Source organism: Astyanax mexicanus, chromosome 6, assembly GCF_023375975.1.
Source record: "Astyanax mexicanus isolate ESR-SI-001 chromosome 6, AstMex3_surface, whole genome shotgun sequence".
Taxonomy (NCBI): Eukaryota; Metazoa; Chordata; class Actinopteri; order Characiformes; family Acestrorhamphidae; genus Astyanax; species Astyanax mexicanus.
Genome location: NC_064413.1, coordinates 16,170,921 through 16,188,729, shown reverse-complemented (window position 1 = coordinate 16,188,729; position 17,809 = coordinate 16,170,921). Strand labels below are relative to the sequence as shown.

General features: G+C 36.0%; 1 protein-coding gene across 3 annotated transcripts in view; it reads left to right on the top strand.

Moving 5' to 3' along the window:
* Positions 1-17,809, top strand: part of dnah5 (dynein, axonemal, heavy chain 5) — a 212,011-nt gene that overhangs the window by 28,880 nt on the left and 165,322 nt on the right. For 2 of the 3 annotated variants that reach the window (XM_049480737.1, XM_049480736.1), the window contains exons 2-15: positions 1,430-1,564; positions 1,689-1,773; positions 2,074-2,213; positions 4,415-4,633; positions 5,035-5,172; positions 7,427-7,603; positions 9,737-9,850; positions 10,091-10,198; positions 11,044-11,166; positions 12,811-13,026; positions 14,395-14,421; positions 15,283-15,390; positions 15,497-15,582; positions 17,120-17,441. In XM_049480737.1, the coding sequence (XP_049336694.1) occupies positions 1,430-1,564; positions 1,689-1,773; positions 2,074-2,213; positions 4,415-4,633; positions 5,035-5,172; positions 7,427-7,603; positions 9,737-9,850; positions 10,091-10,198; positions 11,044-11,166; positions 12,811-13,026; positions 14,395-14,421; positions 15,283-15,390; positions 15,497-15,582; positions 17,120-17,441 (1,998 nt within the window). The remainder of the gene's footprint in view (positions 1-1,429; positions 1,565-1,688; positions 1,774-2,073; positions 2,214-4,414; positions 4,634-5,034; positions 5,173-7,426; positions 7,604-9,736; positions 9,851-10,090; positions 10,199-11,043; positions 11,167-12,810; positions 13,027-14,394; positions 14,422-15,282; positions 15,391-15,496; positions 15,583-17,119; positions 17,442-17,809) is intronic. The other variant, XM_049480738.1, reaches the window with a different exon arrangement.

The window sequence follows — 17,809 nt, the reverse complement described above, 5'->3', positions numbered from 1 at the left end:
CCATCATTTCACTGTGTGTACTGTATATTCTGACGCTAACTATTCTGACACTAATGAACAAAGGGGTTGCTTTTGTTTATTGTGCGCTGTGTTCCCACTGATGAGTAAACATTCTGTTTACCTATTGTTGTAATGCTAAGTGGGATATTAGCATGAGTAAAGGATTTGATTGCAGGTTCATTGGGGTGCTTTTTGTATGGTAGGTGTTAAATCCAGTGAATTACAAGCAATGCATCATCTTTTTGAAAATGCAGTCATTTATTATACATACCGGTCTCTTAAAACATATCTGTTATTTGTTATGTGAACACTGTGTCCATAAAAGTCTTTATTCTGATATGCTAATTTGGTTAACCATGAATGACAACAGAATTTGAGTCCCTGCTGTCGGTTTCAGGTGTTGTTGAAGTTATTCCTTTTAAAGGGCTGGCCCAATTGACTTGATTTATGCCAGTATTTTAGTATTTGACCTTAGAGGTTGGACGCTTTATCCTTTTTTTTGTTTGTTTTCTAGTACTTTAGAAATCTTGTGGGTTTCTGAACATTTATTTTTAGAGCTATTTTAGACTTATTACTGTTCTAATTTGATTTTATTTTAAAGGTAATTGCCACCTCTTTACATAATCACACATATTTAAGCAATCTGGTGAAAAAGGCGGTCCACAATCACTGTGTGTGTGTGTGTGTAAAACACATCATTCTTTAGTCCTAGGAGTACTGAAAAGGAACTAGATTGAACCGACTGAGAGCATTTTTTCACACCTTTTAAAGTCTGGCCCAGAGTCCAAACCAAGTTTATTTTGTTTGTTACATTGTCTACAATAGGTCTGGATAGTTTTGGTTTAACTTTAATTCTTAAAAATGAACTTTTAATATTTTTATATCTGACACTGATTGGTTTGTAGAAGGTTGTGTGTGGTCCTTCATGGCAGGTGTCATGCTACAGTTTACAGTTACAGTAGGTCCAAGAATCATAAGTGTATTTGTTTTCACTCATACCCCACATAGCAAAAATCACTCCATACCATACTATTCCCACACCAAGCCTGAGTTGCACTGGCTCTGTACTGAATCTAGGCCAGATTCTGGTCCAAATGCTCAGCTAACCCTTTCTGTCTAGGGTAGGCTGCAACATGAGAAATGTCTGGTCTGGTGGGTTAGGGAGGTTGGAGCAATCAAAACAGAAGCAAAGATACTGGTCACAGGTGTTTAATCACAAAGGGTTAGTAAAGCATTAAGAGAGCAGGCCTCACTACTCCACTTCAAAGAGGTACAGTGAGGTAGAGTGAGATAGAGTAAGGCGAAGTGAGGTAGAAGGAGGCAGATATCCAATATGGAGGTATGCAACAGCGTTATCACCCTGCACACTTTGTGTCCATATCATACACCCCTAGGCCAGGCATAACCTGTTTTCCATTCTGTCTTCCAGCAAAAACTGAAGGAAGAGCGTGAGACGAAACGAGCGCAGCTGGATGGCAGACATGACTACGTGCTCAGTATTGTGGCTTCCTGCACAGGACTTGAGAAAGCTGAAGTGGAAGAATCCATTTTGGAAGGCAATCAGGTACAGTAGATATGGCATAAGATCAACCAATATCAATGGATTACAGTATAAGTAAGCTTTCCTCGATGAAAGACTGTTTTGCACAATGGCTACGATGATCATTACTGTGAATGTGCTTTTCTAGATTGAGAGGATGGAGCAGTTCTTTGCCATTGACGGCCTTCGGCATCTCATGTTTTACTTTCAAGAGATGGAGCCAGTAGAGTCAGGTTAGTAATGATGACATCAGGGTGATCATGATAGATTCTGGGTCTGTATTAGACTTTTTCTGTTGGAGACCCACACAACTGTAAAATTAAAAAAGCAACAAAAGCAATATTACTGAGGTTTAAAGTTAAATAAAGTGGGTCCCGATTCCCAGAACATCATAAAACCTAAGGTATCTACAATTTAAGAGTTGTCTTTGGCTTAAAAAGCTTTCTGAAAACCCAGCTGTGGTTCATGGAGCTTTCAGTTGACATTTTACAAATACTCACTGATCTTTATTTGTTTTTTTTTGTGTTTGCTAGCTGTTGCATCCACTGTGATCCGCAGCAAGAAAATGAGAGTGTTCGTGACGGAGGGCACTGACGTCACTTTGACTGGCATGTGCGTGTTCTTCACTCGGGCGAGCAACTCCAAGGCTGTCACGGCAGAGAACATCCACAGAGTACGCCAGAAACAACCTAAAATATAACTTATGCCTCTATTACAACATTAAATGTACCAAATCTGAATTTCAGGAATTGTTCACTTTTTGCATTTATTTTGTAACCTACTTTTGGTGTGTATTGTGATATATAGATATGTAGTGATATAAAGTTTATAGATAGACTGGCAGGAACATTAGACCTTTTTACCACTTTAATACAGTTAGGTAGCAACTCTGTTTGAACCTTCAGGGTTCAAAAGGTATCAGACACATCATATCACAGAGAAGACTAAGGCTACGTTCACATGAATCAGATTTGAGTCACTTTTATATGTGGTCCTAAATCAGATACATATCCGATCCATGGGCATGCAACATGAATGTGAACGGTTAAACCAGAATTCATGCATCGTTTTTGCTTTTACGCTTCTCTCTCGTACCCACACATCTTTTGGTGCAGCTATAGCTGCAAAAACAGCAAAAGCAAACCGCCTGGCATTTTTTCACCTCCTCGACCTGAGCATGAACTTCAGACCAGCTGTTTACTCCCCTTCCAGCAAAACATGCTCCACATATGAGCTGCTAACTCATCCATTTCCCTTTATAAAGCTACGAGTCGTCTCTCAAATATGACGTTTTTGTTGTTTGTGAAGAAGGTGACATTAATACACATATCAATGTGCACATGGGAGATGTTTCAGAGACAGATTTGTTCACATTACACACAAATACAGGTCACATACATTTGTGAATGTGAACCATCAAGCATAAAAAATCATATTTGAGCAATGTAGCTTGTAATGTGAACGTAGCCAAAGTCTATGGCTCCAGGGCTCCACTAAATACACACATAGACATAAAGAGAACAACTGTAACAGTGGTCAATCTTCAGCACCTGAAATGACTATTGTTGCAGACATTCTCTACGACTAGCTATGAATGTAGTTCAGTGGAGCCTATTTGCTGCAAAAACATTTAAGGAACTACAGGCCTCTCCTGCCTCAGCTGAGATCAGAGTCCTGGACCATAAGAAAACCAGTGCGTTTTCAAGACTGGAATACATTGCATAATTCGCCATTGAGGAGATGGCATACTTTTTGTGGTTTCATTTTCCTGTTGCCTACTTCCCTATTGCATTGCTGCACACAGCTGTTGTAGTGTAATACCTTAGGCCACAGAGTTCTCCCAGCTTCCATGTTCAGGAATCGGTCAGCAAAGCCCATGTCCAATGTCTGTTTAATTGTGTCACATTGTTTGCCAAAGCCAAATGATCGCACTCTCTGCAGGAAGTATGCTGAGGCCTTTAGTGTCAGCACTAGTGGCAGACGGCTGCATGACGCAGGACTACTGTATATGTACAAAGACCATCTCAGAATGGCATTGGGTCCTCTTCAGTGACAAGTCCTGCTTTTGTTTTGGTGGAGATAACCAATGAATTGTGTCTGGAGGCACCGTAGTTAGTTCCAAGGTGAACTCCATCTCTATTGCAAAATCTGCACAAATTCTGTGAGAGATTAGCGGATAATTATCGTAGGACACCATTAAGAACCATTAATTAACAGTAAGAATAACTCGTTAAAAAATTAAACTGATATCTAGGTGGTTAACACTCTACCCCTATCGCAAAATCAGCAGAAATTCTATGAGCGATTACAGGTAATTATTGCCGGACACCGTTAGGAACCTCTACAACTACAACCTCATACTGAGAGACTCTATTTCTGTAGATGTGGCTCACTAAGTATTGCGAATGGAAAATAAAGATTAACAAAAAGAATAACTAATAAAAAATTGGACTAATGTCTAGTTGGTTAACACTCCACCCCTATCGCAAAATCTGCAGAAATTTTATGAGAGATTACTGGTAATTATCACAGGACACCATTAGGAACCTCTACAACTATAACCCCATGCTGAAAGACTCTGTTTTTGTACATATGGCTTCACTAGGTATTGCGAATGGAAAAGAAAAGATAAACAGGACGAATAACTGATAAAAAAATAAACTAATATACATTTTTATCAGTTATTCTTCCTGTTAATCGTCATCTTCAATTCTAAAAGCATTGTAATTTAAAATTCAACCCTTTCTTCTATGTGCAATTTTTTTTTTTTGATGATAAGTATACGTACACTGTATACATAGGCGTCTCTATAGGTTGCCACACTGTTATTACACCACTTGTTTATTCCACACTGTGCTCCTTGCCCCCGGCTAGGATGTGAACTTCAACATGATGGACACCACAGGGGTTGGTCTGCTGAAGAGCACGGAGCAGCTGCTGTCCGAAGTCTTCATCCCCACTTTGAGGAACATGAACCATGGCTGGGGAGAGTTGGCCAGCCCTCAGGCTCAAACCGTCAAACAAGACTTCATCAGCTCTCTGGAGAGCTTTGTTTCTGTGCTAGCTGGGGCACAGGAGAGCCTGGAGGAGAAGGTGACACACTTAAACACACACCACACACACACACATGCACACCTACGCACATACATTAGGTCAATATCGATCCAGTTGTGTGAATTTCATGGAGTGGCAGAGCAGGTGAGGCTCTAAAAGACTGAAATAACTGAAGCTGCTTTTCACACATATAGATTTCTTCACTGTAACATAACAGCACACTGTAACTCAGGGAATTCACACAGATGAAATGTGTTAAATCTATATAATCTGTCGTCTATAGTACAGGTTTCTCTTTGACCTGAATCCGTCACTGCATTCAGTGGTTCAGCACAGACACGAGAAGTGCGACTGCTGATAAGATAAGGCCTTTGGTAAAAGTCACATTTGCAACAAAATGTGGTGAACACACACTCTGTCGCTTGTGTCCAACTCCCCAGGTGAACCTCAAAGAATGTGACACTTTTGATCTGAAAACATTAAAAAGCCCCTCAGACTACACAGCCGTGGCCAACAGCCCTGAAGCTCTGGAGAAGATTGAAGCCTACATGAGGGTGTGGATTAAGCAGATTGAACAAGTAAGAAATGGGTTGATGTTATATGGTGTTTTATTAGCAAAAGATCAAAGATACACACTATAGATTGAACCTTACACTTTCTGACTGAGCTAAACATACAGTTCTGTTCAAAGGATTGGAATCATGTTCGTTTATTTATTATTATTTTTTTTGGTGTTTCAAATATTTTAAACTAGATATTTCTAGGTGTTTAAAAACATGCTTTGTCTTTTGGGTTAAATGTTGCTGATCGTATGAAAAAGGCCCCAGCAGCTTAGCTATTAGGTGTCAGGTATTGTTATGGTCAATGTTAAGTTATTAAGAGTGGGAATTTAGAGTATAGGTATAAGGTATATAGGTATAAGGGAATGTATTTATTTTCCTGTATTGTGAAATGATCATATTTTGTAATCATGTAGTTCACTGTCAGAGAAAATTGTACTATATAGGTATTTTTTTAACTAAGTACAAACAGAGCAAATGTACTCTTCTCAAAGGTACAACTCGTTTAGACATTCCACCCAAGTGATAATAGGGGTACCACTCCAGTGACGGTTGTGTATGTTTTGTTTTCTGAGAGTATATGTGTTCACAGTTAATGCCTTGGCTTCAAAATGTAATAAACTATTTTTAATATAAGATACTCTAGGCATTGATTTTACTATAGTATCAAATCCCTAATATTGTGTAGCTGTCTAAATGTTATTGCATCATCTTTGTCTTTATTCGTCGTTTTATTGCACCTTCTTTCGAAATAATGGTTGCATTTAACCAAGATTTAATGTATATTATTAATTATTGAATGGTAATTCCAAACTTATATGTGGTTATTGAAAATGTTAGACCTGTTTTCCAAGTGTTTAAACTTAATTCTGAATGTATAAATGGTTATTCCAAACCATTAATATGTTTGTATTATTGATATCTATTGATTAAGCTTTTTAACCCACTTTCCAAACATTTGAATGGTTATTTTATACCTGTATCCAGTTATTCCAAACTTCTGAACCTTCATTTATAATGTCTGAAAATCAGCCAGTTGATCTAAACTTTTAATCACTATTTCAAAATGTAAATGGTAAAAAAGGTACTTTTTTGTGAACAAGAGCAATTCCATGTTACAGGGGTTGGACAATGAACCTGAAACACCTGTCACTTTAGTGTGGGAGGTTTCATGGCTAAATTGGAGCAGCCTGGTGGCCAATCTTCATTAATTGCACATTGCACCAGTAAGAGCAGAGTGTAAAGGTTCAATTAGCAGGGTAAGAGCACAGTTTTATTCAAAAATATTGCAATGCACACAACATCATGGGTGACATACCAGAGTTCAAAAGAGGACAAATTGTTGGTGCACGTCTTGCTGGCGCATCTGTGACCAAGACAGTAAGTCTTTGTGATGTATCAAGATCCACGGTATCCAGGGTAATGTGAGCATACCACCAAGAAGAACCAACCACATCCAACAGGATTAACTGTGGACGCTGTAAGAGGAAGCTGTCTGAAAGGGATGTTCGGGTGTTAACCCGGATTGTATCCAAAAAACATAAAACCACGGCTGCTCAAATCACGGCAGAATTTAATGTGCACCTTAATTCTCCTGTTCCACCAGAACTATCTGTCAGGACAATAAATGATTGTGTTCTAAATCTAGGTTTCAGTTTCATTGTCCAACCCCTGTATATAAATAGCCTATTACCCAACTGTATAATCGTACAGCACAAAGACTAAAACAATTTTTGTTTTAAAGGTACATTTTGTGGTAAAAAAAAATTGTAGCAGTCAGTGCCTCCTTAACAGTGCCACCCACAGTTTATTTCACATTCCATGTTATAATATGGCAATATCTGAAGCCAGCTGTGCTTTATAATGTATTGATCTAATAGCCTATAATGCAAAATAGCCCTAGGCTAACACGCTGACTAATGGTAATACAACAATACAGAATTATGCAATATCTTATGCTCCAGTACAGTAATATAAACCACATTTTATACCACATATAAAATTATGAAATTATGTAATTGGCACCAGCAGTAGATGTGAGTAATCATATTAACCAAAAAAAAAGAAAAATACTATATACACACATTTATACAACCTACAATAATCACATGAAAGTTAAAAAAAGAGAAAATTGACTGAAATCAAATAATGAATTTCAGGCACAATTACTGACTTTACATAGGCAGATTGACTGACTGAAAATCAGCCTGTTGATCTAAACGTTTAAATGGCTATTGCGAAATGTGAACAGTATCTGTTGTTATTTCTGAAGGTCCTGGCAGAGAGTGATCAGCTGAGGAAGGAGGGTGATGATCTTGGTCCCAGAGCAGAGCTGGATCACTGGAAGAAGCGCATGTCTCGCTTTAACTACCTGCTGGACCAGCTTAAGAGCCCAGACGTCAAATCTGTGCTGGGGGTCCTCCTGATGGCCAAGTCTAAACTCATCAAGGTGCTTCTTCATAATTAGTCTCTCAGATCAGTTTTATGTAGTTCCAGCTCCAAATTAACACACATTCTGTACAAAGTTATATCAAGACTTTATGCACACCAATGAATTTTCTTCAGAATACAAGTCCTAATATCCCATCCTACTTAACCCTAATATAAATACAGTATTGCCTGAATGTTCAAAGTACATAAAGTATGTATTTCAAGAGTTTGTTTCCGATCAAAAAATTGTGTTATTGACATATTAAATGATATACCGATACAACCTTTTGGAGTGCTATTAGTATGAATTAATCAGTATTTCAACTATATTTAAAATCAATGGTTTTATTTAAATAGATGTTTTATTTACCGGTATTTAGTATTTAGTGTAATTCAGGGCCTAATGAAATCTGTTTTATTTAATTGTTCTTTATTTTTCTTTTTTTGTTACATTTTAGATTTTAAGGTTTTTAATAATGCTGTCAGGCGATTAAAAGATTCCATGTCCGTGATTAATTAATCTAAATGTATTACATTTAATCACATTCATATTTTAAACTAAAATCAATTGAATTTCAGCTAAGGAGCAAATGAATTAATGAATTAATAAATAACTGGCATAGACTTAAAAGCTGCTTGTAATGAATCAGTCAGTAACAAATGCTGTAAAAACTGTATATGTAAAATCTTTTAGACCAAAAACAATAAAAAAGACATTTTTTAGCTGCACATTTATTCACCTAAACAATTACAAAACATGAGAGTTTATCTTAAAGACAAATATACCTTAAAGAGTAACTACACTGCTGAGACATTTTTACATTACTGTAATAACTGAAATATGTTTTTCTGTAATAATAAATTATACCAGTCCTGCTTATTTTCAGTTTCAGTATTGCCCCAGTGTGTTTATTATTATGAAAAACAAAATGGTGGATTAGCAATAATTGCTATCAGTTTACTCATAGAAATAATATACATAGACGCCTCATAGACCAATGATGCCTGTTGGAGCTGATGTTCATCACAACCGCCATATTAGAGGGGTCATTTATTTGTACAGAATGTACAGAAAGGTGTTTAATACATCTATATCTATATCAATCACAGCTCTACCAATTTTTACCCGATATTCACACGGTTTGGTTTGTTATTACTACAAACAGCAGAGATGTAGTAATGATGCAAAACGCTATCACACATTACAAATACCTGCCATTTCAAATACTTTGTATTTTCACAAAGACAGACATATGGTATGGCATATTAATAAGTGTATAAATAAGTGTATAAATTGATACATTTTATATTTTAATGAAGAACCATTTTTATTGTTCATTTGAAATAAGAAAAATACACAAAAATATACAAATTATTTATAATACAAGACTAAAGAATTATGCAATATCTTTTGCTACTGTACAGTTAACTACAGTTTAATACCACTTATAAAATTGCGTAATTGGCACCTGCAGTAGATGTGAGTTGTAAGGATCAAATATGTAAAATGGACTCTTAAACAAACAAAAAAAAAGATCATCCATCCATTAATTCATTCATCCATCCATCCATCGTCTACCTCTTATCTGGGGGTCCTAAGCAAAGAGGCTCAGACCTCCTTTTCCCCCGCTACCTTTTTCAGCACTTCTGGGGGGAGACCAAGGCGTTCCCAGGCCAGCCGAGAGATATAACCTCTCCAGCATGTCCTAGGTCATTCCTGGGGTCTCTTCTTAGTCTGACATGCCTGAAACACCCCCAGAGAGGCTTTCAGGTGACAAATGTAAAATCCTGAGGTCACCAAACTAGAAATTCTGTCCATAAAGATTATGAACAGAATCAATGACAAAAGGCAGCCCTTAACTAATCACTAATAACTAATCATATTAACTAAAAAAAAAAAAACACATTAGCTTGACACGTCTCTATGGTCAAATTATGTTCAGACTTTACTAAGGGTACCATCATTTTTGTCCTGGTCAGGTTTAATAGTTTTTTAATGATTCTGTTTTTTAATGATTCTGTACATTTTCATTTATTTTTACTTTTGTCAGTTTCACATTATTTCAGTGACCATTGTGGGTTTTTAATTAAATGATTTTATGTAACTTGCTATTATTTTTACCCATGTTCTTTGGGTTATTTGCTCTTTCAGACCTGGAGAGAGCTAGACATCAGGATTACGGATTCTGCCAATGAGGCCAAGGACAATGTGAAGTACCTTTATACACTGGAGAGGTTCTTCGACCCCCTCTACAACAGCAACCCTGTAAGATGCACAGTGCTGGTTTTCCACTTGGCCTGTACAATTTATTATATTCTCAAGCAGTATCTTACTCGTAATTTTCTGTTGCATTTGAGCCTACACAAAGAACAGACACTGCTCATTTTAAAATGAATGATTTTAAAATGTTGTATGTTGAATTCATTCACTTTTCCTTGTAATTATTTATTCAGAATTGATCCTAAACACTGAAACTACACATGTTTGTTGCATGGCTGAATACAGGTGTCAATGGTGGAGGCTATTCCGGGACTCATAAACGCCATCCGCATGATCCACAGCATCTCCCGTTACTACAACACCTCTGAGAAGATCACCTCCCTTTTTGTGAAAGTATGAGTAACTGTCTTACATTATCATTATCATTATCATTCACACACACACTCCTAGTCAAACAGACTTGAATCGTTACTAGGGATGCACTGAAATCACATTTTTGGCAGAAATCAAAACCAAACAAAATGAAACATTTAACTCAAAACTAAATAAAGAAATATTTAGTTAGTAATTTATCTTAGCAGTGCAATTCTTAAACACATTTAATTAAGTAGTGCAATTGTAGTTTTAACTAATCTGCATCAGTGCTATTTTAATCACGAATTTATATCAGTAGTCCTATTTTAATCACAAATGTACCTCAGCAGAGCCATATATAGTGGTCATATAAGGAAAATATAAATAAACATTTTATAAAGTAAACCTTTGCATTTGGTAAATGCTTAGGCAATGTTAGCTCAGCTATTAAACAGCCAGTTTGTGAAGATATAGGAAATATACCATATATATAAGTCAACTGAGTGTAATAAACAATGTTGAACCCTTTTTTAATGTATTTAATTTAATAGTATCTGAGTAAATTACAAATCAACCTAAACCTCTGTTTTAACAGTTGTGTCCCTTACTCTCTGCCTTTTTTGGCGGGTTGTGAGGTTGCAGGAGTGTGCGCCTGCTCCTGGTGCTTAAAAGCATCTTAACATTAGTTTAAAATACAATTTTATTCATTTTAAACAAGGGAATCTTTGTTTTTTATAAATTATTTGGTCTTTCACTTGTTCAATCACTTGTTCAAAACGCAGAAAGAGTTTTTTGCCATTCTAAGCAAAATTTTTTGCTTGTCAAATATCCAGTGCATCTCTAATAGTTGTCTAAGTTAATTTATAACATCCTTTCTCCCTCAGGTCACCAATCAAATGATAACAGCCTGCAAGGCCTACATCACCAACAATGGCTCAGCAACAATATGGGACCAGCCTCAGGATGTGGTAGCCGAGAAAATCAGAGCTGCTATTCGTTTAAATGAGGTAACAAGAGCTTCACAGCATGGGACTGTTTAAAAGCTGGTTCAGGAACAGTTTCACCAACACCACCCCACCCCCATCCCGTTATAAAAGAGCTACAGAGAGTACTGGATACACATTCGCACCCTGTCTTTACTGTGCTGTTTAGAATGGCTGCTTATACTCTCAATGCCTCTTTCCTTACATGATAATAAGCCACTTCTTTAGATGTTTCCAGGAACAATAAGACAATACATCTAACACAACAAAAGATCTGACTTACATAAAGTATGTTAGAGCATGGAGGAAAGCACACTCACTTCTGTCACTACACTAGTAATGGAAGAGCTGTTATTAGACTGATTCATTACATGCTGTTTCTCACACAATTATTAAATGTCCAATATAAAATAGTCTTCACACTTCACATCATAGTAATGCAAAGACTATTATTAGGCTGTCGTCGGTCATTATAAGGATAGAATTACTTTTTTTTTCTCCAAATGACACAATTTAGATTCTACTTTCAATGACTGTGCTTATAATAATAAATATTAGAAACTCCCTACAGTGTCTGTTTATGAATTTGTCTTTGTACTGTTGTGGTTACAGTGGATAAGAGATTTTTGGTATAGAAAAGAAAAGAAAAAAGGGCTTCCAATAGTATAAGCATGTTCTCATATCAAAAGAAACATCAGGGGGAACTAAATTATTGTTTCTAAACAATATTTAACCATATGTCTGATTAATACTACTGATATACAATGATCATATAATATCATTATAATATAATTACTTCCTTTTTAGGGACAATTAACTTTTAATTATTAATAATTTGGAAGAAAGTATGTGTGTATGAAGTGTGTGTATGCAATGTGTGTATGCAATTGTTTTTGGCTAAAATATTGTTAAATTTATTTTGTTTGTTCATTCAAACAACCATGCATGGAAACATAAATGATATCAAGGTTAGCTAAAATGATGTAGGTCAAAGAAGTTAATTTTAGCAATATTGTGTGATATTGTGGAAAAAGATAAGTCTTAGTAGTTTACGATTTTATGAGCCATTCTTAATTATCAACTACAATAAGACAGTGTTATTAAGTTTTCGTTTATTTGCAAATGAGCCAGAATAGTAATAAACAGCGAAATTTAAAGCTAGCAAATATGCAAAATTATATTGCTTTTTTATTTATTTTCAAGAAAATCAAAGCACAATGAAAAAAATGCAATAAAACCAATATAAAATATTGCTATTTAGCTTTTGTTTTAAGAAGAGCAAGCAGTTTACTACAAAATTACTGAACTTTTATACTGAACAAGGTGTAAAAATAACATCAGTTAAAGGAAAGTGCAAAATATGAAAGTCATTACCAAATAAAATAGTTGCTTTATAGGTTTCTTATAAGAAGCACACACCTATCTACTGTTTAAAGCTTGATATATGCTCCCTGGCCAGTTATAAATGTATATATAAAGATGTACTATCTTGATTATCCTTTTTTAAATATGGCATTAAGACAATTTTTTATTGACCTAATTGGTTGTAAAAATCGCCAAACACTGATAGTTGATAAAGTTGATATAAGAACTTGTTTATTGGTGACTTATAGCTTTTGATTTTGGCTTTAGCTTGTTCTTTTGGCATGTTGCCACTATTTGTTTTAGGAATACCAAAAATGTTTTCACAAAACCAAGCAGAAGTTGGAGCAGAGTCCATCCGAGCGACAGTTTGACTTCAGCGAGATGTACATATTTGGCAAGTTTGACACTTTCCAGAGGCGCCTTAACAAGATCCTCACCATGTTCAGCACCATCAGCACCTACTCCGCCCTGCAGGACTCCAAAATCGAGGGTCTGGAAACCATGGCAACCAGGCTTCAGGTACTGCTTGGCTTTTTGTTGAAGTTGGCTCTGGTTGTGACTTGGTAAGGTTGGTTTATAAATAACCTTGAACTAGGTCTATATGGTTGTCAGTACATGAAATATCCTGAAATAAATGGCTTGTAGTTTGGTTAGTGGATAATGCTAATGCTGCTCCAGCAGTGCTAGCCGGGGTAAGCAGCAGGCTACTGGTTATTAATACTCACCTCTGAACAGTGAAAGAGCTAGCACTTAGCGCAGTTAGTCGCTAATGCTAATACTGCTCCAGCAGAGCTAGCCAGGGTTAGCAGCAGGCTACAGGACAATAATACTCACCTTTGAATGGCAAAAGAACTAGCGCTTAGCACGGTTAGTGTCTAATGCTAATACTGGTTCAGCCCGATGCTGGAGAGTTAAACAAAAAATCCTGATTAAATTGCTGTACTTAAGCAGAGTGACTTTCCTGCTCCTCATAAGTCAGTGTAATGTTTATTAATTTATTTATCTGCCTGTTCCAGCTAAATGCAAAATAGAAAGTTTTTTTTTGAAAACTCATGTTTTTTAATGTAGTGCAGTGTACTAGAAATTTCTTTAATTTTTCCAATTAAATTTTTTTCATCTCTGCACCACACAATTGAATTTTTAGAAAAAATATATCTTTTATTCATTTTCAGATTTTTCTATTTTTTGCATTTTGCAAGGATTATACCATTAGATTTGTGTTACAAGAATCAAAAATTGACGAATCTGAAAATCAAGAGAAGATTAACATTTACATTTTTCTTGAAATTCTGTTTGCCAAAGGCTGAAATAAAAAAAATAATAATAATTGAATAATTGGAAGAAAACCCATTTCTTCTTTATTCTACTGAATGGGAAAAAAATATATTGATTAAGTTTTACACCCAATATTCTATGTTCGAATTTAGCTTGATACAGTCAGAAAAAATTCAACTGCTAAACATTTCACTGACTCATACAACCTGACTGGTAAAATTCATACATAAGGAGCACCGGATTATAAGGCACACTGATGATTTTTGGGAAAATTAAAGGATTTTAAGTGTGTCTTATAGTGCGGATAATCTGGTTCCTTCTTATTCTTGTAAGCACTTTGTAAAGCAAGTATAAAGCACTTTGATGCAACTGTGGTTATTTTAAATATGCTGTAGAAATGTCAGTTTTACTTACCATGTATTGGCAAGAACCAGGTGGTATTAACCATTGCTATAGTTATAGTTATAGTTAATAACCCTCTTCCCCATATAAATCTTTCTCTTATTTCATAAAATGTGGTTTTCATTTATTTTTTAGCAATTGTGTTGTTCAATTGTCTCAGCTAACTGTAACAAATGATATCTCTGCTCTCTCCTGCCCCCTTATGGCCAGACTGCAGAAATGCAAGGGAAATGGGAGGTAAACAGTGTTTTATTTAATGAACATAGTGCATGTCCTAAACGTCCTGTTATTGAAGCATGACTCCCTGCATGATGTTTCTACAGTCTAATAATGACATTCAGAGTTCATTCACACTGATATTATCATGATCATGAACTGCATGTGTGTATGAGGATCTGTTCCAGGGCACATGTGAGAGAACAACTCCACCCTACCCTACTCCAACTACTTATTACACCATACATCCTTCAGACCATTAACATTCATCTCATCTCCCATCACATTCTCCAGCTTATTCACTCTCCAGCCTTCTGTTCTCACAGTGGCCATGGAAACACATGTGCAGAGAATGTGACTGGAAAAGCACTGGACTCTTTGCTTCAGGGGCGCTGAATAATTGAACAAACACAGATAAAGATCTATTACTAAGTCCCATCCTTTGTGAAAGTTGACAGTCTGTACCAGACTATGAATATTTTACCCTAAGTTGCTTATTGAGTCAGTTACTGTTCAGCATTCTTGAGGTAAATGCCTGAATCCACGTCTCTTTGAAATGGGATTGACTCTTGTTTGACCCCTTTGAATCCAGACTAAACACAATCCTTTCATGAGACAAAAGCCAAGAATTCGGTCAAGCTGGTTTTAAATATTGTCATTTATATGCTTGCTTTGTCACAGCTGTCAGCCTTTATCATGAATAATAAAACATAAGCTGACAATTAAATAGCCTTAAAATGAGTTATATCATTGGCACTGCTGATTCTTGAATAGATATCAGTTTATGAATTCTATTATGAATAGAGATCAGTTTATGAATTTTGAAAGAGGTTGATCCTTGTTTGTGGTGAAAATATTTATTTATTTATTTATTTTTGTCAGAACATTGTGGTGACTATGAAAAAGAAGCCGTATAGTTTCCTGGACCAGAGAAGGACCGACTTTGATCAGGACTATGAAGAGTTCTGTAAGCAGACAACTGAACTGCATGTGAGTATCTCAATAAATGATCTAATTTAAGACAACTTTCAATGACATTGTACTGCAGTGATTTTCACAAATGAATCATGTCCAACCTTTTGCCATTTGGTTCCAGAATCAACTCAAGACCTTCATGGACAACACATTCGACAAAATTCAGAGCACAGAGAGAGCCTTAAATGTTCTGAGGAAATTTGAAAGGTATGGTGTGATGTATTTGAGAGGTAAACATATTTGACTTAGGAGTGGGTCATACAGCCCTTAAATAATATCACAACATTGAAAGGTATATTTGCAATACCACTATTTTTGACAACATGACTATTTTTTTATTATTTTACTTCAAGATTACTTTAGATACTACTGTATATACAAATATATGTATATGTATGTCCGAAACAGAGACTGTAAAAAAAGATGGGCCCGTGTCGCCGTTCCCATTCATTCAATAAAAATGAAGCCAAAATCTTCCTCCATGTTGGCGATCCTGACACCCGAGTCTGCGCAGTAGAGACCAGAGGAGGGAGAAAGACTGTGGAGAGACCGCCTACTCATTTAAATAACCCCGCCCCTCAGGGCTGCCTCGCGGTCACAGGCTGCAGAGCGGGCCGGAGTGGAGCTGACGGTCTGTTATTGGCCCCGCCCATAACCAGCCCTTTTACAATAACCACACCTTTTTTGAATAGAGCTGAATAACGTTTTAAAAAACGAATTCTGTGTGGATATAAAAATTTGACAATATAAGCAGAGGTTAGACTAGCTGTTGCATAACGGAGCTAGAATTACATTATATTGATAAAAACGTGATTGAAAGTTGTCTGTTTTGCCATTGAAACCTATGGGGATGGGTGGGGTTACACAGCTTTCTGAAACCGAACAGCAGGGGGCGTCCGACCTGTGGTGGCTTCACTTTTGACGATGCTCTGTCCAGCTATACACAGTCTATGGTCCGAACAGTTTCAAACATTTAGCAGAAACAATTTTTTTCTGTCTAGCAAGATACTAAAATGTAGAATACTTAAGTGCAATCATAAACAATTATATTATACATACCCTCATTTATTATAACAATAAGGATTTTTAAAATCACAATTTTACTGTACTGAACTTAGCGAAACTGTAACCAATTGAAAACATTAAGTCGGGAATCCCATATGCTTCCTTACTGTTTTCAGTCTTTTTTTAAGATGTCATTATGATGCTTTGCTAAATGTTTAATTTACATTCTATAATCACATAACAATCCCATCCGAGATTATGGAAATCCAACTTTTATTATCCATTTACCATATTAAAGAAGTCAAATATATGAGCTCCTAATATCACTCTGATCAACATAAAATAGAATATAAATGAAAAATATATATTATTATATATATTACACTTCAGTTAAATATTGTGTCTAGATAATTCTATTGCGAATATGCTTTTGATTAAAATTAATCTTATTATATATCTACTTTAATAAGAAGGTGAATTTTGTCTTGTTCTTTAGTTTCAAATTTGGCTAATTCTCCAAAAGTAAAATTCCATAAAAGTAATTTTTACTTATATTTATGAGGTGTGCCAATAATTTGTGGAGTGGCAATACATTTTACAAAACTAAAATACAGTGTGTTTCTGTTGTTTTGCCTAATAACTGCAACATCTAAGGGGGTAAACAGGAATAGCTGCTTAAAAACATGATATAAAACACATTAATTTAATCTTAGTGATTTTTCTTATTTACACCCTTCAGGCTTTCCATCCCAGATCTGGGCATTGAAGAGAAATACCAGAAGGCCTTTCAGAACTACAGCCGCGACATTGAAATGGTCTCACGTATCTACACCAAGCAGAAGATGGAGCCGCCCATTGGCCGTAACCTCCCTCCAGTGGCGGGAAAGATTCTGTGGTCCCGGCAGCTCTACCTGCGAATCGAGGAGCCCATGAAGCTCTTTCAGCAGCATCCTAATGTTCTGGCTACTCCTGAAGCCAAGCGCATCATACGCAACTATAACCGTGTGGCCAAGACGCTGGTGGAGTATGAAGTCATTTACCACAGAGGCTGGATGTCACAGGTTAGCTTTGCTTTATGCAAATTTTTTGAGCTTATATTTTTCTTTCTACCAATAATTAATTTTTTTAAAGTTGTATTGTTTTTTTATTGTTTTCAAACACATTATTATTGCAATATATATATACAGGTGCTGGTCAACGAATTAGAATAATTTGAAATAGTGCAATCATGAAATTCTTTGAATGCATTTTTTGTGCAGAAAGCAAATCAGGTGTTCACCGCACCTGTCCTACTCGTTAGACTAATCACAGAACTCGTTACCTGGAAAAAAAATTGCTCAGCTGAGCTTTCCAAAAGGCCCATTTAGGCCATTTAACTGTGACACTGTTGTTTTATTGAATTAGAATAATGGAGAAACTGTTTCATTGA